The sequence below is a fragment of the Anomaloglossus baeobatrachus genome, chromosome 1, assembly GCF_048569485.1.
Source record: "Anomaloglossus baeobatrachus isolate aAnoBae1 chromosome 1, aAnoBae1.hap1, whole genome shotgun sequence".
Lineage (NCBI taxonomy): Eukaryota > Metazoa > Chordata > Amphibia > Anura > Aromobatidae > Anomaloglossus > Anomaloglossus baeobatrachus.
In genome coordinates, this window is record NC_134353.1 from 320,298,609 (window position 1) to 320,316,383 (window position 17,775).

At 43.8% G+C, this 17,775-nt stretch overlaps 1 protein-coding gene across 1 annotated transcript in view; it reads left to right on the forward strand.

The window, feature by feature from the left end:
* LOC142312550 (putative E3 ubiquitin-protein ligase HERC6) overlaps positions 1-16,182 on the forward strand; it is a 149,536-nt gene extending 133,354 nt beyond the window's left edge. Inside the window, exons 16-23 of the mRNA XM_075351539.1 lie at positions 994-1,164; positions 1,467-1,610; positions 1,880-2,046; positions 5,799-5,865; positions 7,811-7,881; positions 11,394-11,577; positions 14,862-14,964; positions 15,339-16,182. Of these exons, the coding sequence (XP_075207654.1) occupies positions 994-1,164; positions 1,467-1,610; positions 1,880-2,046; positions 5,799-5,865; positions 7,811-7,881; positions 11,394-11,577; positions 14,862-14,964; positions 15,339-15,550 (1,119 nt within the window). The 3' untranslated portion in view covers positions 15,551-16,182. The remainder of the gene's footprint in view (positions 1-993; positions 1,165-1,466; positions 1,611-1,879; positions 2,047-5,798; positions 5,866-7,810; positions 7,882-11,393; positions 11,578-14,861; positions 14,965-15,338) is intronic.
* Positions 16,183-17,775: the final 1,593 nt, after the last annotated feature.

Here is a 17,775-nt window from a genome sequence, read left to right on the forward strand (position 1 = left end):
GACTGTGCATGAGGCAATTCCTTTATACCCGGAAATTGTTAGAGATGTTGCCCATGTGGTTACGGCTTTGCCTCCATCCCAAGTAAGTGTAGAGAAGTTGTTCTCTAGCCTTAAAATTATTAGGTCAGATTTGCGGTCATCTGTGAAGGAGGATCTGATGGAGGCAATTCTATTTCTTACAACAAATTCATAGACTCATATTCACATTGTACTACAATAAATTTTTCACTTAAATATAAGCAATGTATGTGGGAGTCGGAGTCGGTGCAAGGGAAATTGAGGAGTCGGAGTCGCAGGTTTGGCTTACCGACTCCACAGCCCTGCCCAAAACGGCTACTTTTAGGCCGTGTCACACGTTGTGTTTTTAGATTCATTTTTGAGTGCAGATTTGTCACAAATTCAGAAGGGAATCCTGTTGCCAGCAAAGTCAATGAGAATCTTGAAGTCTCATGCACACAGTGGGTATTTTTTCCTTGCAGAAATAAATATGCAGAATGTCAATTTCTGCATTGTTTTTGTTGCAGATCTAACAGTTTCTAATGAATGGAAAAAATCTGCACCAAAAATGTATAAAAAAGGCGACAAAACGTGCTTTTTTGCGTCTTCGTTTTTTCTTCCAAGAAATGGTGCAGAAATGTATGCACCAAATACTTAATGTGTGCACATAGTCTTATTCACCTAATAAAATAAATACTCGCCTATAATTGCAAGAAAAAAAAAAAATCTAAAGTGAGGTTCCTTCTCCTGGGTTGATGCTTTGTGTGCATCATTGATCCTTGGGTGCATATCTACCTGTCACTGGCTCACCGGTTGTCCTTTTTTGGGCCACTTTTGTTATCTAATAGCCACTGCACACCAGATGCTCTGATCCAACACATCAACTTCAAGGTCTAACTGTTACTTGGAAACTTATATAATCCAGCCTTTGACAGGTGATATTGAAATGAGATGATCAACTGTATTCCTTTCACCTGTCTATATATTTATCCCTAGGAAACAAAGGTACAAGCCAGTCAAGTGCTCTTGCTGAATCGAATGCAAGGCAACAGTGATGTACCCAGAATACCTTTCTTACACTTCAAACTCAGACGTCAACATCTCCTGGAAGATGCACTGAAGAAGTTGAGCATTGTGGAAGACTGTGACCTAAAAAAGGAATTACAGGTAAAATCGGTCTATCTTTAACAAATAGACCTTGTTGGGGGATTTTTAAAGTTTATTGACCTGAGCACAAAGTTTGTAGTGCACCCTATAAACTATAAATACAGATCATTAAAGGTAACTAGCTGATTTTGTATTACCATTCATCCGTATTTAAAAGTTTGCCTCCGTTTCCGTATGAACGTGTGCCAATGTTACATTTTCTTTATCAATTCGGGTACACAGAAGTATCAGAATCCCCAAAAACTAAGGCTCTTTGGGAAATTTAGTAAATGTTAAAACATCTCAATATCTTTTCTTTTAAGGTAGAATATAATGGTGAGGTGACAACCGATAACCGAGCAGCAATGACCAAATTCTTCCACTTTGTGGCTGAAAAGATGGTACAACCTGACTATGGGTTATTCACTTGTTCTGATCCACTATTGCCAATATGGTTTCCAAATCATGTAAGTATCCCCCACCAATAAATGTTTACTGTAATGGAATTTTTGTTGCATGAATACTTACTACACCTTTTAAATACTGTACATTTTTCACAAACAGTGCCATAGTTGTCTATGGGTTGTGTCTGGTATTGCTACTGAACCTCTTTAAAATCTCTAAATTATGATTATTTTTGGGAAGCACATAGGGAACATTGTTACTATCTCATACAAGGATTGTGAATAATTTCCTGTTGAAATATTTAATTTATATTATAATTTTTTTTTTGCAGCCATTAGTGGACAAAAAAATGTATTATCATTATGGTATACTTTGTGGATTGGCAGTTTTCAACCAGTTTACTATTTATCTACCGTTCCCACTGGCTTTGTTTAAGAAACTTCTGGGTAAAAAAGTTACCCTAGAGGACCTAAAAGAGCTACAGCCTACCGTGGGGAAGTAAGTGAAGGCTAACTTTATCTCTTAACACAACATATGCTTTACTTGTATGGGTAATATAGTATGATAATTACCGTATTTTTCGCTTTATAAGACGCACCTGATTATAAGACGCACCCCCCAAATTTGGTGAAGGAAAAGAGATTTTTTTTTTTAATGTTAAATGGGGTCCATCTTATAATGCCAGTGTCCGTCTAACAAATCATATAGGGTATATGTCCCTCATAGCCCCCCATCCTAAAATTAGGCCCCTAATTCTGGATATGGCCCCCTTATATTGAATATAGCCCCCTTGTGCTGGCACACGTTCCCCTGTGCTGCCTATGGCCCCCTATGGATTGCACACGTTCCCTGTGCTGCCTATGGCCCCCTATGGATTGCACACATCCCTCTGTGCTGCCTATGGCCCCCTATGGATTGCACACATTCCCCTGTGCTGCCTATGGCCCCCTATGGATTGCACACATTCCCCTGTGCTGCCTATGGCCCCCTATGGATTGCATAAGTTCCCCTGTGCTGCCTATGGCCCCCTATTGATTGCACACGTTCCCCTGTGTTAGATATCGCCCCCATGCGGCTGCCCATAGTAAAATAAAACTCTTTCCTTACCTCCTCCAGCGCTGATCTCCCTCCTGTCTCCCTGCGTGCTTCTGTTCCTCCACTCCCTGGTTCTTGGTGCCGGTCATGTGATCGGCACAGCAGAGTGATTTCATCTCTGCGTGCCTGATCACAGTGGAAGCAGGGACACCGGGGAGAAACGCTGGAGGAGGTAAGTAAAGCTGTTTTATTTTAGGATGAGCAGCAGCATGGGGGCCATATCTAACACAGGGGGGCATGTGCCATCACAGTGGGACGCAGGCTCATATAATATGCACCGCTGCCCCAGCCCGTCACTGCGGTGCGATTTCAGCACCACGGTGATGGACAGCGGCTGTGCATATTATATGTACGGGAGCAGGAGATCTAACGCCCGCAGCGTTCACCTGCCTCCAGCAGCACTCCAGAGCAGACCCTATATATATATATATATATATATATATATATATATATACACCCCCTCCCCCCCGTATATTCGGCTTATAAGACGCACCCCCTACTTTCCCCCAAAATTTGGGGGAACAAAAGTGCATCTTATAAAGCGAAAAATACGGTAATACATCAATTCTCACTCTCTCTACTTATGTGTCCGTCCACCACTGATTAATGTGAATGACTTCTGGTTCGGCATCAAACAGAATTCTAAGGGCGGCTTTGCACACTACGACATCGCAGGTGCGATGTCGATCCGGCGTCACTTGCGATGTCGTAGTGTGTAAAACCTTTTTGATATCATGAACGAGCGCAAAAGCGTCGTTATCGTATCATCGGTGTATTCTCCGACATTTCCATAATGCCGGTGCAGAGACAGGTATGATGTTGTTCCTCGTTCCTGCGGCAGCACACATCGCTGTGTGTAAAGCCGCAGGAACATCTCCTTACCTGCCTCCCGGCTGCAATGAGAAGGAAGGAGGTGGGCGGGATGTTTACATCCTGCTCATCTCCGCCCCTCCGCCGCTATTGGCCGCCTGCCGTGTGACGTCGCTATGACGCCGCACGAGCCGCCCCCCTTAGGAAGGAGGCGGGTCGCCGGCCAGAGCGACGGTCGTAGGGCAGGTGAGTGCATGTGAAGCTGGCGTAGCGATAATTTTCGCTACGCCAGCTATCACAAGATATCGTACCTGCGACGGGGTCGGGGACTATCGCGTGCGACATCGCAGCATCGGCTTGCGATGTCGCAACGTGCAAAGCCCGCCTAAGTCCTATCAATGCACAGTTGCTCAAAATACTGGCGCATGGGAAATATGCACAAGCACAAACAGTAGTCATCTGCACACATGCTGGTCTTGCAAATGCAATATTTTAGAGACTGTGTGACTGACATAAGTGATGCCAGCTACATCAATAAGAGGCAGAAGTGTGGCTTTAGTAGGCACAAAAGAGGCCCATGGGACCAATTAGCGGTCATTATCATAAGACGCACCGGACCATAAGACACATCCTGGTTTTAGAGCAGGAAAATAGGAAAATAAAATGTTTAAGAAAAAATTTGGTCATGACACACTGTTATGGGGCGAGGATCTGCTGCTGACACTGTATGGGGGTAATTTAAAAAAATAAAGAAAAAATAAAAAAATGGCGTGCAGTTCCCCCAATTTTGATAACCAGCCAAGATAAAGTCTTACAGCTGGGGGCTGGTATTCTCAGGCTGGGGAGACTCACGTTATTGGGAGCCCCCTAAGCCTAAAAATATCAGCCAGCAGCTGCCCAGAATTGCCATTAGATGCGACAGTCCTGGGGCTTTTCCCAGCTCATACCGATTACCCTGATGCGGTGGCAATCGGGGTAATAAGGAGTTAATGGCAGTTAATGGCAGCACATAGCCATTACTAAACTGCAAGTAAAAGTAAATAAAAACAAACACATAAAAATCCTTTATTTGAAATAAAAGACAAAAAAAACACCCTCTTTCACCACTTTATTAACCCCTAAAACACCCAGGTTCGACGTAATCCACACGACATCCCACGACACATCCAGCTCTGCTACATCTGACAATCACAGAGAGCGGTATAGAGCACGACCCCTCTCTGCGAGGGTCAGGCCGCAAGTGAAGTGAGCCGTCGGGATCAGCGGTGACTCCAGCTGTCACCGCACATCACCTGACTGAAGTCATCGCTGATCCCATGCGGCTCACTTCAGCCGCTGTCGGATTTGTGGTAGCAGGTGGAGGACTCCCGCTGTATACTCACCTTTTCTCACTCCAGCAGCATCGCTCGTCTTCCTGTCTTTTCCATCAGCAGCGCCGCTGACCTGTGTGGAGCCGTGTGTACAGCGATGACGTCATCGCTGTGCTCACCGCTCTCTACACAGATCAGCTGGCCGGCAGACAGACAGGAGGACATCGTGATGCTGCAGGGAACAGTGACCGGTGAATATACCATACTTATTCACTGCCACCCGCGCTGATGATAATGCTCGGGGGCCAGTGAATACAGCCGCACATGATCATTCCAGGCTGTAGTTGCCTGGGGTGATCATGCGGGCCGGCTCTTTAGTATGCGCGCATCCCCCGCCCATCATACGCCCACCTTTCAGCGCTGGCTTCAGCACTGAGAGATGATGGGCAGAAGTATGGGCATGCATATGAAATTAGCGGGCCCACGTGGTCATGGCAGCCTGCTAATGTTGCCGATGACCCGCTCCACCACCACCGCACCCGCCTTCACCCGCTCCACCACCACCGCACAGCAGCCATCGGACTATAAGACGCACCCTCCACTTTCGCCCAAAATTTTGGGGAAAAAAGTGCGTCTTATAGTCCGAAAAATACGGTATACTGTATCAAGAAGGAGCTTTGTTGCTAATTACTGCTAGAGAGGAGATCAGAATTTCCATGCAATGGGCAAGAATTCTGAATTCAGGAAACATCAATGCCCTGTTCTCGAAATAAATACTGGTCTTATAGACAGAATCCACATCTTCTATACATTTCTGGCACATCTTGGGATATGCTATAAATGTTTGAGATGGGAATAGCACTATAAGGAGGAGGCTTATATGAAAGCCCTACATATATGTAGAACCCGTACATTAATATTAGACCTCAGACCAGACCCATATACTGGAGGAACATCAGACCCCAGAACAAACCCAATAAATATATTTAGACATGTTGCTTAACAACCAATGGGATAACTATAACTATTTTGTAGGAGTATGCAGAGTCTACTGGATACTGAAAATGAAAAAGATGTGGAGAACCTACATCTGTACTTTAATGTAAGTATAATACTATTGCACAATAAAGAATTGCCATTGTATTTCAGTTCATAAGGGGTTGGTGGTTCATGAATCAACCTTCAGGCCTTACCTGGTCTGAAGGTTGGAATGGGTGCATACTAAACATACTTTGCAGTTCTACAGACACACATTTATGCTATTCTGTACCTTTATGACCGATCATCAATATCAGACTGATGGGGGTGACGCCAGGCACCACCATAGATCAAAGTACAGAATCAGAATAGCACAGCACACTGTACAATGGGTGTTATCGGGTGCTGCAGTTCAGCTCCTATTGTAAATTTATACCAACTTTATACAGTTTTCCTGATGATTTATTCTTTTTTAAAAAGAGCAAAAGAATAGCGTGAGTGTTAGGGTTTGCTTCTTTAAAATTACCTTATGCTAAGACCATAGAGCATGTCTAGACATCTCTCCTATAGGTCAATGAGCATCAAGTCAAGTTTGGCTTCCTACTTGTCATCATCACCATGTATGAAACATTTTATACAAAAATCTAAAATCAGAAAATAGAAACAGATCACATGCTGTATATTAGATATGGCTCTTCTTGAGCCATCTTACTTATACCAACTCTTATTTTGCCATTTGTAGATAATCTATTTTCAACCAAAAAGTGTCATGTATAATGTTCTTTTGGAAAAAGAGGTTGATGGCGCAACTTCTGACTCTTCTTAGCCATGCTAACATTAGAACTAAATAAAAATTGTTGAGGGTAGCACACAGAGCCATTCTTTTCAGTGCTACCGTTTAAAAACATAAATAAATACAAATGTGTGTATATACACTGCATATACATTAATATACATACGTGTATATACAGTCATGGCCAAAAGTGTTGGCATTCTTGAAATTTTTCCAAATAAACAAAGTATTTCTCCTGGGAAATTATTGCAATTACACATGTTTTGTTATACACGTTTATTTCCTTTCTATGTATTGAAGCAAAAAAAAATAAAATAAAAAAAATTAGCAAAAAAGGCATATTGGACATAGTTTCACACAAAACTCCAAAAATGGGTCTGACAAAATTGTTGGCACCCTCAACTTAATATTTGTTTGCACACCCTTTGTAATAAATAACTGTAATCAATCGCTTCCTATAACAATCAATAAGCTTCTTACACCTCTCAACTGGAATTTTGAATGCTGAGAATCGTGGACAAAGAAACATCAAAATCTCTGGAGGTGGTGTTGTAACCTTGAGATTGTTGATATTTTCAACAATTTTGGTTCACAAGTCCACAGGCAGTTCTCTTCTCCATTTTCTGTTCTCTGTGCTTAGTATGGCACACACAGACACACAATGCAAAGATTGAGTCAACTTCTCTCCTTTTTATCTGGTTTCAAGTGTACTTTTCATATTGCCCACACCTGTTACTTGCCACACGTGAGTTTGATTGAGCATCCCATGCCTGAAACAAAATTTTTTACCCACAATTTTGGAAGGGTGACAACAATGTCCAATTTCCTTTTTTGTCCCCTGTTTTTTGTGTTATTAGAATACACATAAAGGAAATAAACATGTGTATAACAAAAGATGTGTAATTGCAATAATTTTCTGGGAAAAATGCTTCATATTTTGGAACAATTTCAAGGGTGCCAACACTTTCAGCCTTTACTGTATATATTTTATATCCTTATACAAAATGCCTAGGCACAACACCTTATGACCCAGTAAGCTATAGCGCCTTGCTCTTCCATTACATCACAGCCATAATCATATTAAGGGATTCATACAAGCTCTGGGGATTCCTGTTTGACAATAACATTGTAGACTGACAGATCTATAAATGGATTGTGGCTATTTGCGTAGGAGGCATTTGCACGTATAAAGAGTGACATGCAGAACGAGTCAATTTAACATGTTCTGTTCTTGACTTCTATATAAGATATTAACATGTCTTACTGATACCTGCAGCTGTCCTGGGAAAACAAAACTGTAGAGCTGAACCACAGTGGAGCAACAGAGCGTGTGACCCATTTAAACAAGTATGTATGATGTAATCCTGACTTTGCCAAATAGCACCTAATACACATAGCAGGGCTTCTGGTAAATTCTGTGTCTATCATCCCTTTAAAGCGAATGAGGAAAAACAGTTTTACCTACCTCATCTCAAAGCACCATGATGTGGGAAATGAGATCCTGATTCCAACAATGTATCACTTAGTTTACTGGGTGCAGCAGTTGTGACACAAAGTTTTTAGATGTATCCGAGCTCACAAAGCTAACTCCGTCCACACCACATTTCTTTTTTTTTGTTTTTTTTATTTCTTGGTACATTGTATATTGACCGTGAGCTGCTAGTCAATGCTGATGGTGAGGATGGACCACGTGGGCACCTAGTCCGAGCATTGATAATCGCCTGCAAATAAAATACTCATTGTATTGAAATAACAGCACACAGCCTAATAAGTTCAGCCAACCTGAACCTGTGATCATCTGATCTCCTATTTTATATATTGTGTGACGACGTGGGCCCCGAGCGTATGGGGGACCATGCCTCAGGTAGCAGGATTGAGTCACACTGGAGCACTTTATCACTTCAAATGTCCATGCAGTTTATTTAGGCCAGTCATAAACCGCTGTTACATTTCATTAAAACATATTCGCAAGTATTCATACACAGTGTCCCCGTGCTGGCATCACCGCCTTTACTCACTGACCTGTCAGCTGTATGTGGGCAAAGACATATATGGCGGTCTCTACTTGCTCACACCCAGTGAGATCACAACCCCCTTCTCCTGGGGATACCTATTTAGGAGTTTCAGCACACTCCTCACATGGTCTCACCATGTGCTCCAGCAGGGCCGTGTCCTTCCAGGAGCCTGGTAGACCGCCATGTGATCACAACCAGACACATGATATCCTCCCAGACACTTCCCTGGGTGGGAGGTATGTGGATGGTCAGTCCCGCCCATCACTTTCACGGACTATTCCATGAATCTAGCCCTGAAACATGTTACCAAAAGACATGTGGAACTACAGGTCCCAGCGAAGAGTCCAGGTTCATGGCAGAGGTTCTCTGCGACACATACTGGCCATTTCCGATATTACCGAGTGCCATCTCACAAATGAAATACAACTGAATTGCAGTTTATAGTAAAAATCATGGTCTCCTATGAAGACCAATCACAGGCTGAGTTTCAATGGAGCTCTGTAATGCCAGGCACGATGGTCTTCAGCAGACGCCCAGCTCTGATGGAACCCCTTCAGCACCCTTGCGATCGTGTCTCAGGGAGAGGCTGAAGTAGCTTGCAACAGCGTTTTCTTGAAGCTTCTTCCTATAGCCAAAACAATGTGGGTATGTCAGCATCTAAAAGTCATCGTGTGCACATACAATAGCTACCTCCAGATTGTTAAGATCCAGATCAGCTCTTTATTGTTGGATTAGAGTCAGAAATTGCCAGTTAGGGTACGCTCACACGAGCATATGAATCGGACAAGTGCAATACGAGAAAATCTCACATTGCACTCTGACCAATGTTAGTCAGTAAGGCAGAGCAGTTGGTCAGCTTTTTTCTCATCCAAATTTTGGATGCGAGGAAAGTCACAACATGCTGCAATTTGCTGCTGAAAACGTCCGAGACTCACCAATACAAGTCAGTGGGTGCGAGAAAAAAAAATGGACGTCACACGGACCATCCTACTGGCATCTGTTTTTATGGATACATTACTATCATGTTGCACAGAACACTGTAAATGCTCCTGTACATGACTGTAAATCACTAATAGCTGCTGAGAAAAAAATCGGATTGCACACGGAGAGCACACTGACAGCACATGGATGACAAGTGAGAAAAAATTGTCCTACTCTCTTGGATGAGAATGGGACAGTTTTTTCATACGTTCGTGTAAGTCCAGCCTAATACTGAGTTGCTGTGTAAAAAAATAAAATAAATGAAAAGATAAAATTCCCTACAAAGGTCTCTTAGGAACGTAATTGGGGACATAATGTTTAGAAACAAATAATAAAGTACAAAGTGAAAGAAGGAGGAATAAAAAGTCTGGCCACAAAGAATAACTACAATTCTAACCAGTTACCGCATGGTCTAAAGAACACTTCTCCTCGCTGCTACTAAAATGCTTTCACTATTCAAGTAGAAACCCTAAAAGTGTTCTATGTCACTGTATTATGTCATTGCAATATTGTATTTATATTGTTGTTACTTAGAGGCCATAGTGCAATAACCCTTATGATATGCTGTATGATATAGGTACTTACAAAGATCACCTGTAGCAATCAATAAAGGTACATGCTGGATTCAGCCAAAAATGCCCGACTTGTCTGAACCAGCTTTGTCTGGGGCAACACATAAATGAAACATTATATATACATATATCAAGTAAAGAAATCTATAAAAATATTATATGTAAAAGCAAAAAAATATAGCACAGGAATGTTTGGAATTTAATTTTTTCAAATGTATAGCACTCAGAAGAAAACCGGCATGGGTATATCGAAAATACCACTTTCACCATAGTAAATACTCAAAATGACCAAGTAAAGGGGTTGTCCATTTTCTATATTTAATGTCATTGGCTTTCGTTATGTAAACATAATAAACTAAGCTGCATTTACCCATACCAATCAAGCAGCAGCATTCTACTATGCGCTCTGCGCTCAGTCTTTCTTGATATGTGTTACACACCTGTCCTGGGCACCCGGGTCTGTGCTTCTTTCCCCATGGTCCACTGTCCTGTGCTGTGCTCCACATCGGGTTTTGCAAGTTGCCTGGCATGTGTTTGATGACATCATCTCCCTCCTTTGATTGCTGCTTTGGAGTTGCCTTTGTTTTCTCTGCACCTTTCATCCTTGGTCTCCAGTGTGCTCAGGTCCTGCCTGCTACTACAAAGCGCAGGGTGCGTATGCCCACCTGGACTTGAGGCTTCATTGATGCACCTCCCTGGTGAGCCTAACAATTTGGCTCCAATGGTGATGTCACAACAACCATCACGTGACCTCTGCTGCCAATGACTGAGCTTTGTATTCTTGTGCCAATGCTATTACATTGGTGTCTCCACCAAACCCAGTGATTGGCAGCAACAGTTGTGTGATGTCATGGTGATTATTGCTGCTGCAGCCAAATCAACAAAGGCTGGGGCAGCAGTGGAGAGACTGGAGTGAATATAACCACTGCATAGCTTAAAATTATTATACAACCATATTATCCACATTGCCCAATTATTATCTGATATGGTCCACACAAATCCAGATCCTCCTGGTATGTAGAGTGCCAGAGTGATTTTTAAGGATTTTTTAGGAATGATTTATGTTCTGAAAACGTGCACATTGACCTTTATTTTAATACAACTCTGTACTAAATAGGCAAAACTCCATTGATGATTGAAATAAAAAAAAAATAAAAATAAAAAAAAAAAGCAACTCATTACTTGAATACTTGGATGTTGTAAGAAATGTGGTGCATTTGTAATGGCAGCTAAGAAAAGTGTGCTGCTATATAAGATTGTGCATTTATTTTGCTTATTCTATATTTTATAGGCAAGACTATGTCAATAAATGTGTGGACTACATTTTCAATACATCAGTGGCAGAGACATACGAAGAATTCAAGAAAGGGCTTTACAAAGTCTGCGACAAAGATATTTTCTTATTTTTTCAGCCAGAAGAGCTGATGACTCTTGTCGCTGGTCACACCAACTATAACTGGACTGCATTCGAACAGGTAAATGGCGTGAATTGTGTATGTTACAGCCGGCAGTGCTTTTACAAAGCAGAACTGTGCAGAAGACAAAGTCAAAAAGCAACAGTAAAAAAATGGTTGTCATAATAAAAAACATGGCTGCCTTCTTTTAGTCCATGGGAGGAGTCTTGTATTGCTATTCAATTCTGTTCATTAATTTCTGTGTCACTCCTTGTAACTGTAGATTGCCAAACTGTGACAGTGTACGATGCGTATATTATCTCAATCCTTTCTATCTCCAGCGTGAGTGGGCGATCACGTGACTGTAAGTATGCGATTTCCAGCTATTCAGAGAAGCGGATGAGAATCTAGTGGGTATGTGAACACAATTATGCAAATCACATACTGGTGGTCACATGGACGCCCACTCACAATGGGGATACAGGTTAATTGGGACAATGTGCACATTACACATGATTTGACAGTGTGTTGTCACTGAGTGACTACAAACATTTTGCTGAGCCCAGAAATCTCTTTGGGCCAAATTAATTCATGACAATCTTGATGAGAGGTTTGTGCAGGAGCCAGGCACTCCTGATTAATGAAGAGTGCATGCTCCTTCATGAGTCTAGAGCTTCTGACGAGTGGTGTGCGCCTTCATGCGCTACCCCAGAAATCTGTCATGATTTCTCTGCTCAGTGCATCTTGGACGCAATTACTGACTATTTGCTGTACTATGGAATCAGGGCACGCTGAGTTGCAACTTTGGTGAGTGACAGCTCAGTCGTCCAATCTGATACTGGGAGGTGCTGGTTTTCTCCAGGTGTTCCTTGTTTTTCTGACTACCCAGCTACTTAGCTAAGCAGTTAATCCCAGAACACTGCCAGTCATTGCATTCTGCTCAGTGGTGCTTGTTGGCCTAGTTGGGACCTCATCTGACCTTCCATTTGCTTTGTACCTTTGCTCAGATCCTCCATGTATTCTGACTCCAGACAGTTACCTCACTACAGCTTTCTGTCCCCTTAATTCTTGACGTGCTCCCCTGGTATTTAACCCCGGAACGTTTGATTAGCCAGCCTCACGACTTGTCCATGTAGTGACTTGCGTTGCAAAGTTTAACTCCAGTCAAGTACTGGTGTGAAATTCTGGCATATGGAATGCCACATCTTATCATGAATTAGACAAGCAGAGATGTCACACCCCTGCCGCTCCCCCATCCTACACATCTCTACCCATTTTGGTAGGGCTGAAAGAAACTGGCATGCAGATACCAGAAGTCATGAAATTTAAGTACTACTCAGAGTTACGACTAAATGTTGCCACTTTTCAACCTTTTTTTGCCAGAATTCTGGCATGCAAACTTTGAATAATCAGGCCCTTTGGAGCTTAGCAGCAGTACCACACATGGACAGTTGTGCAACTGTTTCTGATAAAGCAGCATGTTTATGGCTCAAGACCTAAACCCTATTGAGCACCTGTGAGACATTCTTAATCGGACATTGGAGGAGCGCAAGGTCTTTAACATCCACCAGCTCCATGACGTCATCATGGAAGAGGGGAAGAGGATTCCAGTGGAAACTTGTGAACCTCTAGTGAATGTCATGCCCAAGTGAGTTAAAGGAGTTGTCCGACATAACAAAAATTTTTGAGCTTAAGCTAATCTGTGCTGTATTGTCATATAAAACACCCCTACATTGTTATTTTTTGTTTTCTAACTTTTGTTCCTCTTGAATTATCCCTTTATTCTCTGCAGCACTCTGTTTACATTCAGCTCCAGCAAACTGACCACTTCCTGTGCTAAACCTCCCAGTCACAGCTGGCACCGCCCGGCCTCACTGTCCAGCCCCACCCCAGTGTCCAGCCTCGCCCCTTGCCCGCCCCCTGCACACACATTCCCTGTCAGTATATTCTGCCCCAGCACCTGACCTGTTATCATACAGCATTGCAAATAACAGCCTCACATCGGGCTCTGCACCGCATACACACATCAGGCTCTACACCGCATACACACATCAGGCTCTACACCGCATACACACATCGGGCTCTGCACCGCATACACACATCGGGCTCTGCACCGCATACACACATCGGGCTCTGCACCGCATACACACATCGGGCTCTGCACCGCATACACACATCAGGCTCTGCACCGCATACACACATCAGGCTCTGCACCGCATAAACACATCAGGCTCTGCACCGCATACACACATCAGGCTCTGCACGCACACACGGCGCTCTGCACCGACCCCCCCCCTCCATAGGCAACACCTGTAGGGAGTACATACTCACCCGTCCTCGGTCCCCGCCGCTTCTGCACGTTCACGCGCTGTCTGTGCTCTGGACATATCAGCACAGTAGTGACGTCACCGCTGTGCTGAAGAGAGCAGACAGCCGGGCAGTGATGAGAAGCGCAACGCTTTCAAATATACCGGCATCTGTGATGCCTGTATATTTGAATGCGTGATCCTGAGCAGGGGGCCCGGTGCTGGCGCTGACACCACAGCAGCCGCTGCCCGGCCCCGCCCCCAGGTCACGGACCCCACAGAAGTGCAGGGGGAGGTTGTGGGCAGAGTACGGGGTGCAGGGGAATGTGTGGGAGGGTGCAGAGAAGGGGGCGGGGCTCATCGCACTGTAGTCGCCCAACAGGGAGGCGACATGCTGTTCCAGATTTGCATGTCAACATGGCCCTGCCCATGTTGACATGAAATGACCGGAAGCAGCAAAATCGCGGCAGGAGAGGTCACATGATCACTCTGAGCCGGGGGAGAGGGGCTGACAGCAGGGCAGGTAAGTGGTCTCTATCTACTTACCTGCCCCAATGTAGCCCAATAGGGTAATAATGAAAAATACTCAAAATAAGCCGGATAACCCCTTTAAGGCAGTGCTTGAAAATAATGGTGACCACACAACATATTTTCACTTAGGGGTGTACTCACATTTGTTTCCAGTGGTTTAGACATTGAAGGGAACCTGTCACAAGAATTTTCTCCTATGAGTTGCGGCCAGCACCAGTCAGCCCTTATTACAACATTCTATAATACTGTATGAGAGCTTTAATAGCTGTGTGTTGAGTTATTTAGAGGGCACACCAAATTTACACTGTTATACAAGCTGTACACTGACTACTGTACATGATATCAAAGTGTCACATCTTCAGTGTTGTCCCATTATAAGATATAATAAAACATTTACAAAAATGTGAGGGATGTACTCACTTTTGTGATATACTGTAGCTAAGATAATGGTAAATCTGCAAGTTAAGATCAACAATATGCATATCTATTAAAAAAAAAATAAAAAATGTTTACGCTTTCCCTCTGCAGACTACGGTTTACATGGGCAAATACTCTGCACAACACCCAACTATTATTAGTTTCTGGAAAGTTTTCCATCAACTACCACTGGAAAAAAAGAAAGCGTTTCTCTGTAAGTTCATCACTTCTATTAAACTTTTTCTTTGTTTTTTCATTTCACTTCAGGTTTAGTTTTTATTGCAGGAATTGAAGTTGTTTCTTCCCCATGCAGATAAATGGAACAGCGGCAGAAGTGTCTATAATAGATCTGCCACATGTGACCCACATTACCATATGAGTGACAATATCATCATACATATCTGTATATAGTGGCACACTGCACCTGTTTTACTATGCACTGCCACCTTGTGGTTTACATTACTCATTACAACTATACTCTGCGTTTGCAATACGAGCTGTCAGAAAAAGTTGTCATCCTGGACTGAAGCCTTTAGAATACACAATCACTGGCAAATCCTCCATATAATTTATCTGTTTGTGTTTTAGATTTCATAACAGGAAACAACAAAATCCCAGCGCTTGTGGCACAGAATATTTGCATGAAGGTCTCCTCGTTTGGGGTCCCAAATGAAAATTATCTTCCAGAGGCAAATACCTGCACCCGACTCCTCTTCCTTCCCGACTACTCAAGCCATACAGTCCTGCGCAAAAAGCTTCTTCTAGCCTTAGAGAACAACAAAGGGTTTGAAAAAGATTAGATACCTGGTTCTCGGCATTTATGATTACAGACACAGATAAGGACTAGGTTGTCCGTTAACCTAGGCTATGCCCTCTGGTGTGTATTTTTCCTATGCTTTATTTCCCAATTCTACCTAGATTGGATGTAGCATTATATATAGACTGATATACAAAAGTCTTTAACTATTTGCATTACAGAATAGTAAGTGTAAGCTCGCAGTCACACTGCCACATGACTGGGCAATCGATTGCATCACAATGCTCGGACTGGTAGGTGGCTCTCCTGAACCGAGCATGAGAGCTGCATAAAAACACGTCACGCTTGGGTCAGGAGAGCCGTCAGCCAGTCCGAGCATTGTGATGTAATCGTCAGCTGAGTTATACACCCTTAATGTTAGATCTCCTGAACATGACAGCCCCTAGTGCATATACTCTTAAAGGGAACCTTTCACCACTCCTTAGTTCATATTTTAATACCCCATGAATCTGGAGCATCTATTCTTATTACTCTGCATTTTTCTGTTCCTTTTGTTAATCCTTTCAGAATTCTATAAATAAATGTAAATTGAGTGTTACCAGTTCTGGGTGGCTCATTGTTATACCAGCGTTTTGCTATCTCAGCAGACATTCAGTTTGCTTCATCACAGCAAATAAATGGCAGAACATATAACATGTGGCTGTGCGAGTGTTTGTTTGCATCTCTCCACTCTTGGGGTCTATCACTCAGGACCCCTCTATCTCTGACATTCATGTACTGTATTAAGATCTATGGAAACAGGTTGGCTCAATGAGATGGACCCCTTTAACTGTTTTTCATAGGGTTTAAACCTCAGGAGATGATCGTTATGACACGCCCGCCCCAGGGCCGGGGGACTCAGAACCCTACATAGAATCTCCTCAGTAACAGCTGTCCTCTCCTATCTCAGTATGTTATTATAATTGTATATGTTTTAAAAATCCTTTTATCTTTTTGCAGTTAAACAAAATAAACCGGTGGTGGTCAGACAGTTCGCGGACAGTCTGTGTTTAACCAAGGGGGAGTGTGACGCCCTGGCCGGGCCAGGTAGTCACAAATAGGGCCCCAAACAACACCCGTCCCTCACAGGTGACATCAGCCAACCTTAAAACCCTAGTCACGGGGGGGCGTGTCCAGGATGCTGAGCTGAGTGGACGTGGGGAAGAGGAGCTCCTGTTGACCCTCAGCTAAATCAGCACTTATCATAAGCACAAACCTACTCACCGGCTCTCAGGATGGGACCACGGAGGATTAAACCATCGCAGCAGGCATCGGTGGCCCCCCCGCTGCACACCACGGCGCTGGATACTTTCTTGGGCCTGGAACAGGGTCCAGGGGAGGCCCGAACGCCATCTTTCCAGGAGCATGGAGGGGAAATGGAGGCACTGGCCCGGCCTGCTAAGCAGCAAGAGAAGGAGGAGTGGGTGAGCGGGGACACAGTTGAAAGTGGAGGAATCTCTGCAGCAGTTCCAACAGGGAATGCCTTGGCTCAGCAGCCCTGCACTGCATCGGATCCTCAGGCACAGCAGCAGCAGGCCCAGGAGCACATAGTGGCTGTGGGAGATAAGGTGGAGGTCGGGGGGCAGCCCTCCCCACTGCCGGGAGAAGGGACTTCAGCCACAGCTGGTAATATCAGGGAACAGAGCAGCCTGCTTCCCCCCTCTGGGCCTCGGTGTGGAGATCAACCTTCCCAGCTTCCCCAGCACCAGACTAAAACTCCAGCGTCTATTACTGCAGGTGCTCACCTTAAAGGGCCAGACACCTTCTATAAGGACATGCATGATTTCATAAGTAAACTTCCTTCTAAAGAGGACTTTCAATGCCTCATACGTGAGGTTAAAGCAACTTGCAGGTCAGAAATAGCTGAAGTGAGGAGAGATTTGCAGCAATTGTCTAGCAGAATTGAATCCCTGGAGGAAGAGCATGACATCACCAGATCCCATGTATCAGAATTACACAAACTGGCAACATCGCAACAAAAAATAATGGAGGATATGCAGTCTCACATAGAGGATCTCGACAACAGAGGACGCCGTTGCAATGTCCGTGTGAGGGGGGTCCCAGAGTCAGATGGGCCCGAGGACACAAACTCCATACTACAATCCATCTTTAATGAAGTGTTGGACGCTCCCCCTTCTAACATCATCAAGCTGGACAGGGCACACAGGGCTTTACAGCCGAAGAATTTATCCACCCAACCCCGGGACATCATTTGTTGCATTCACGACT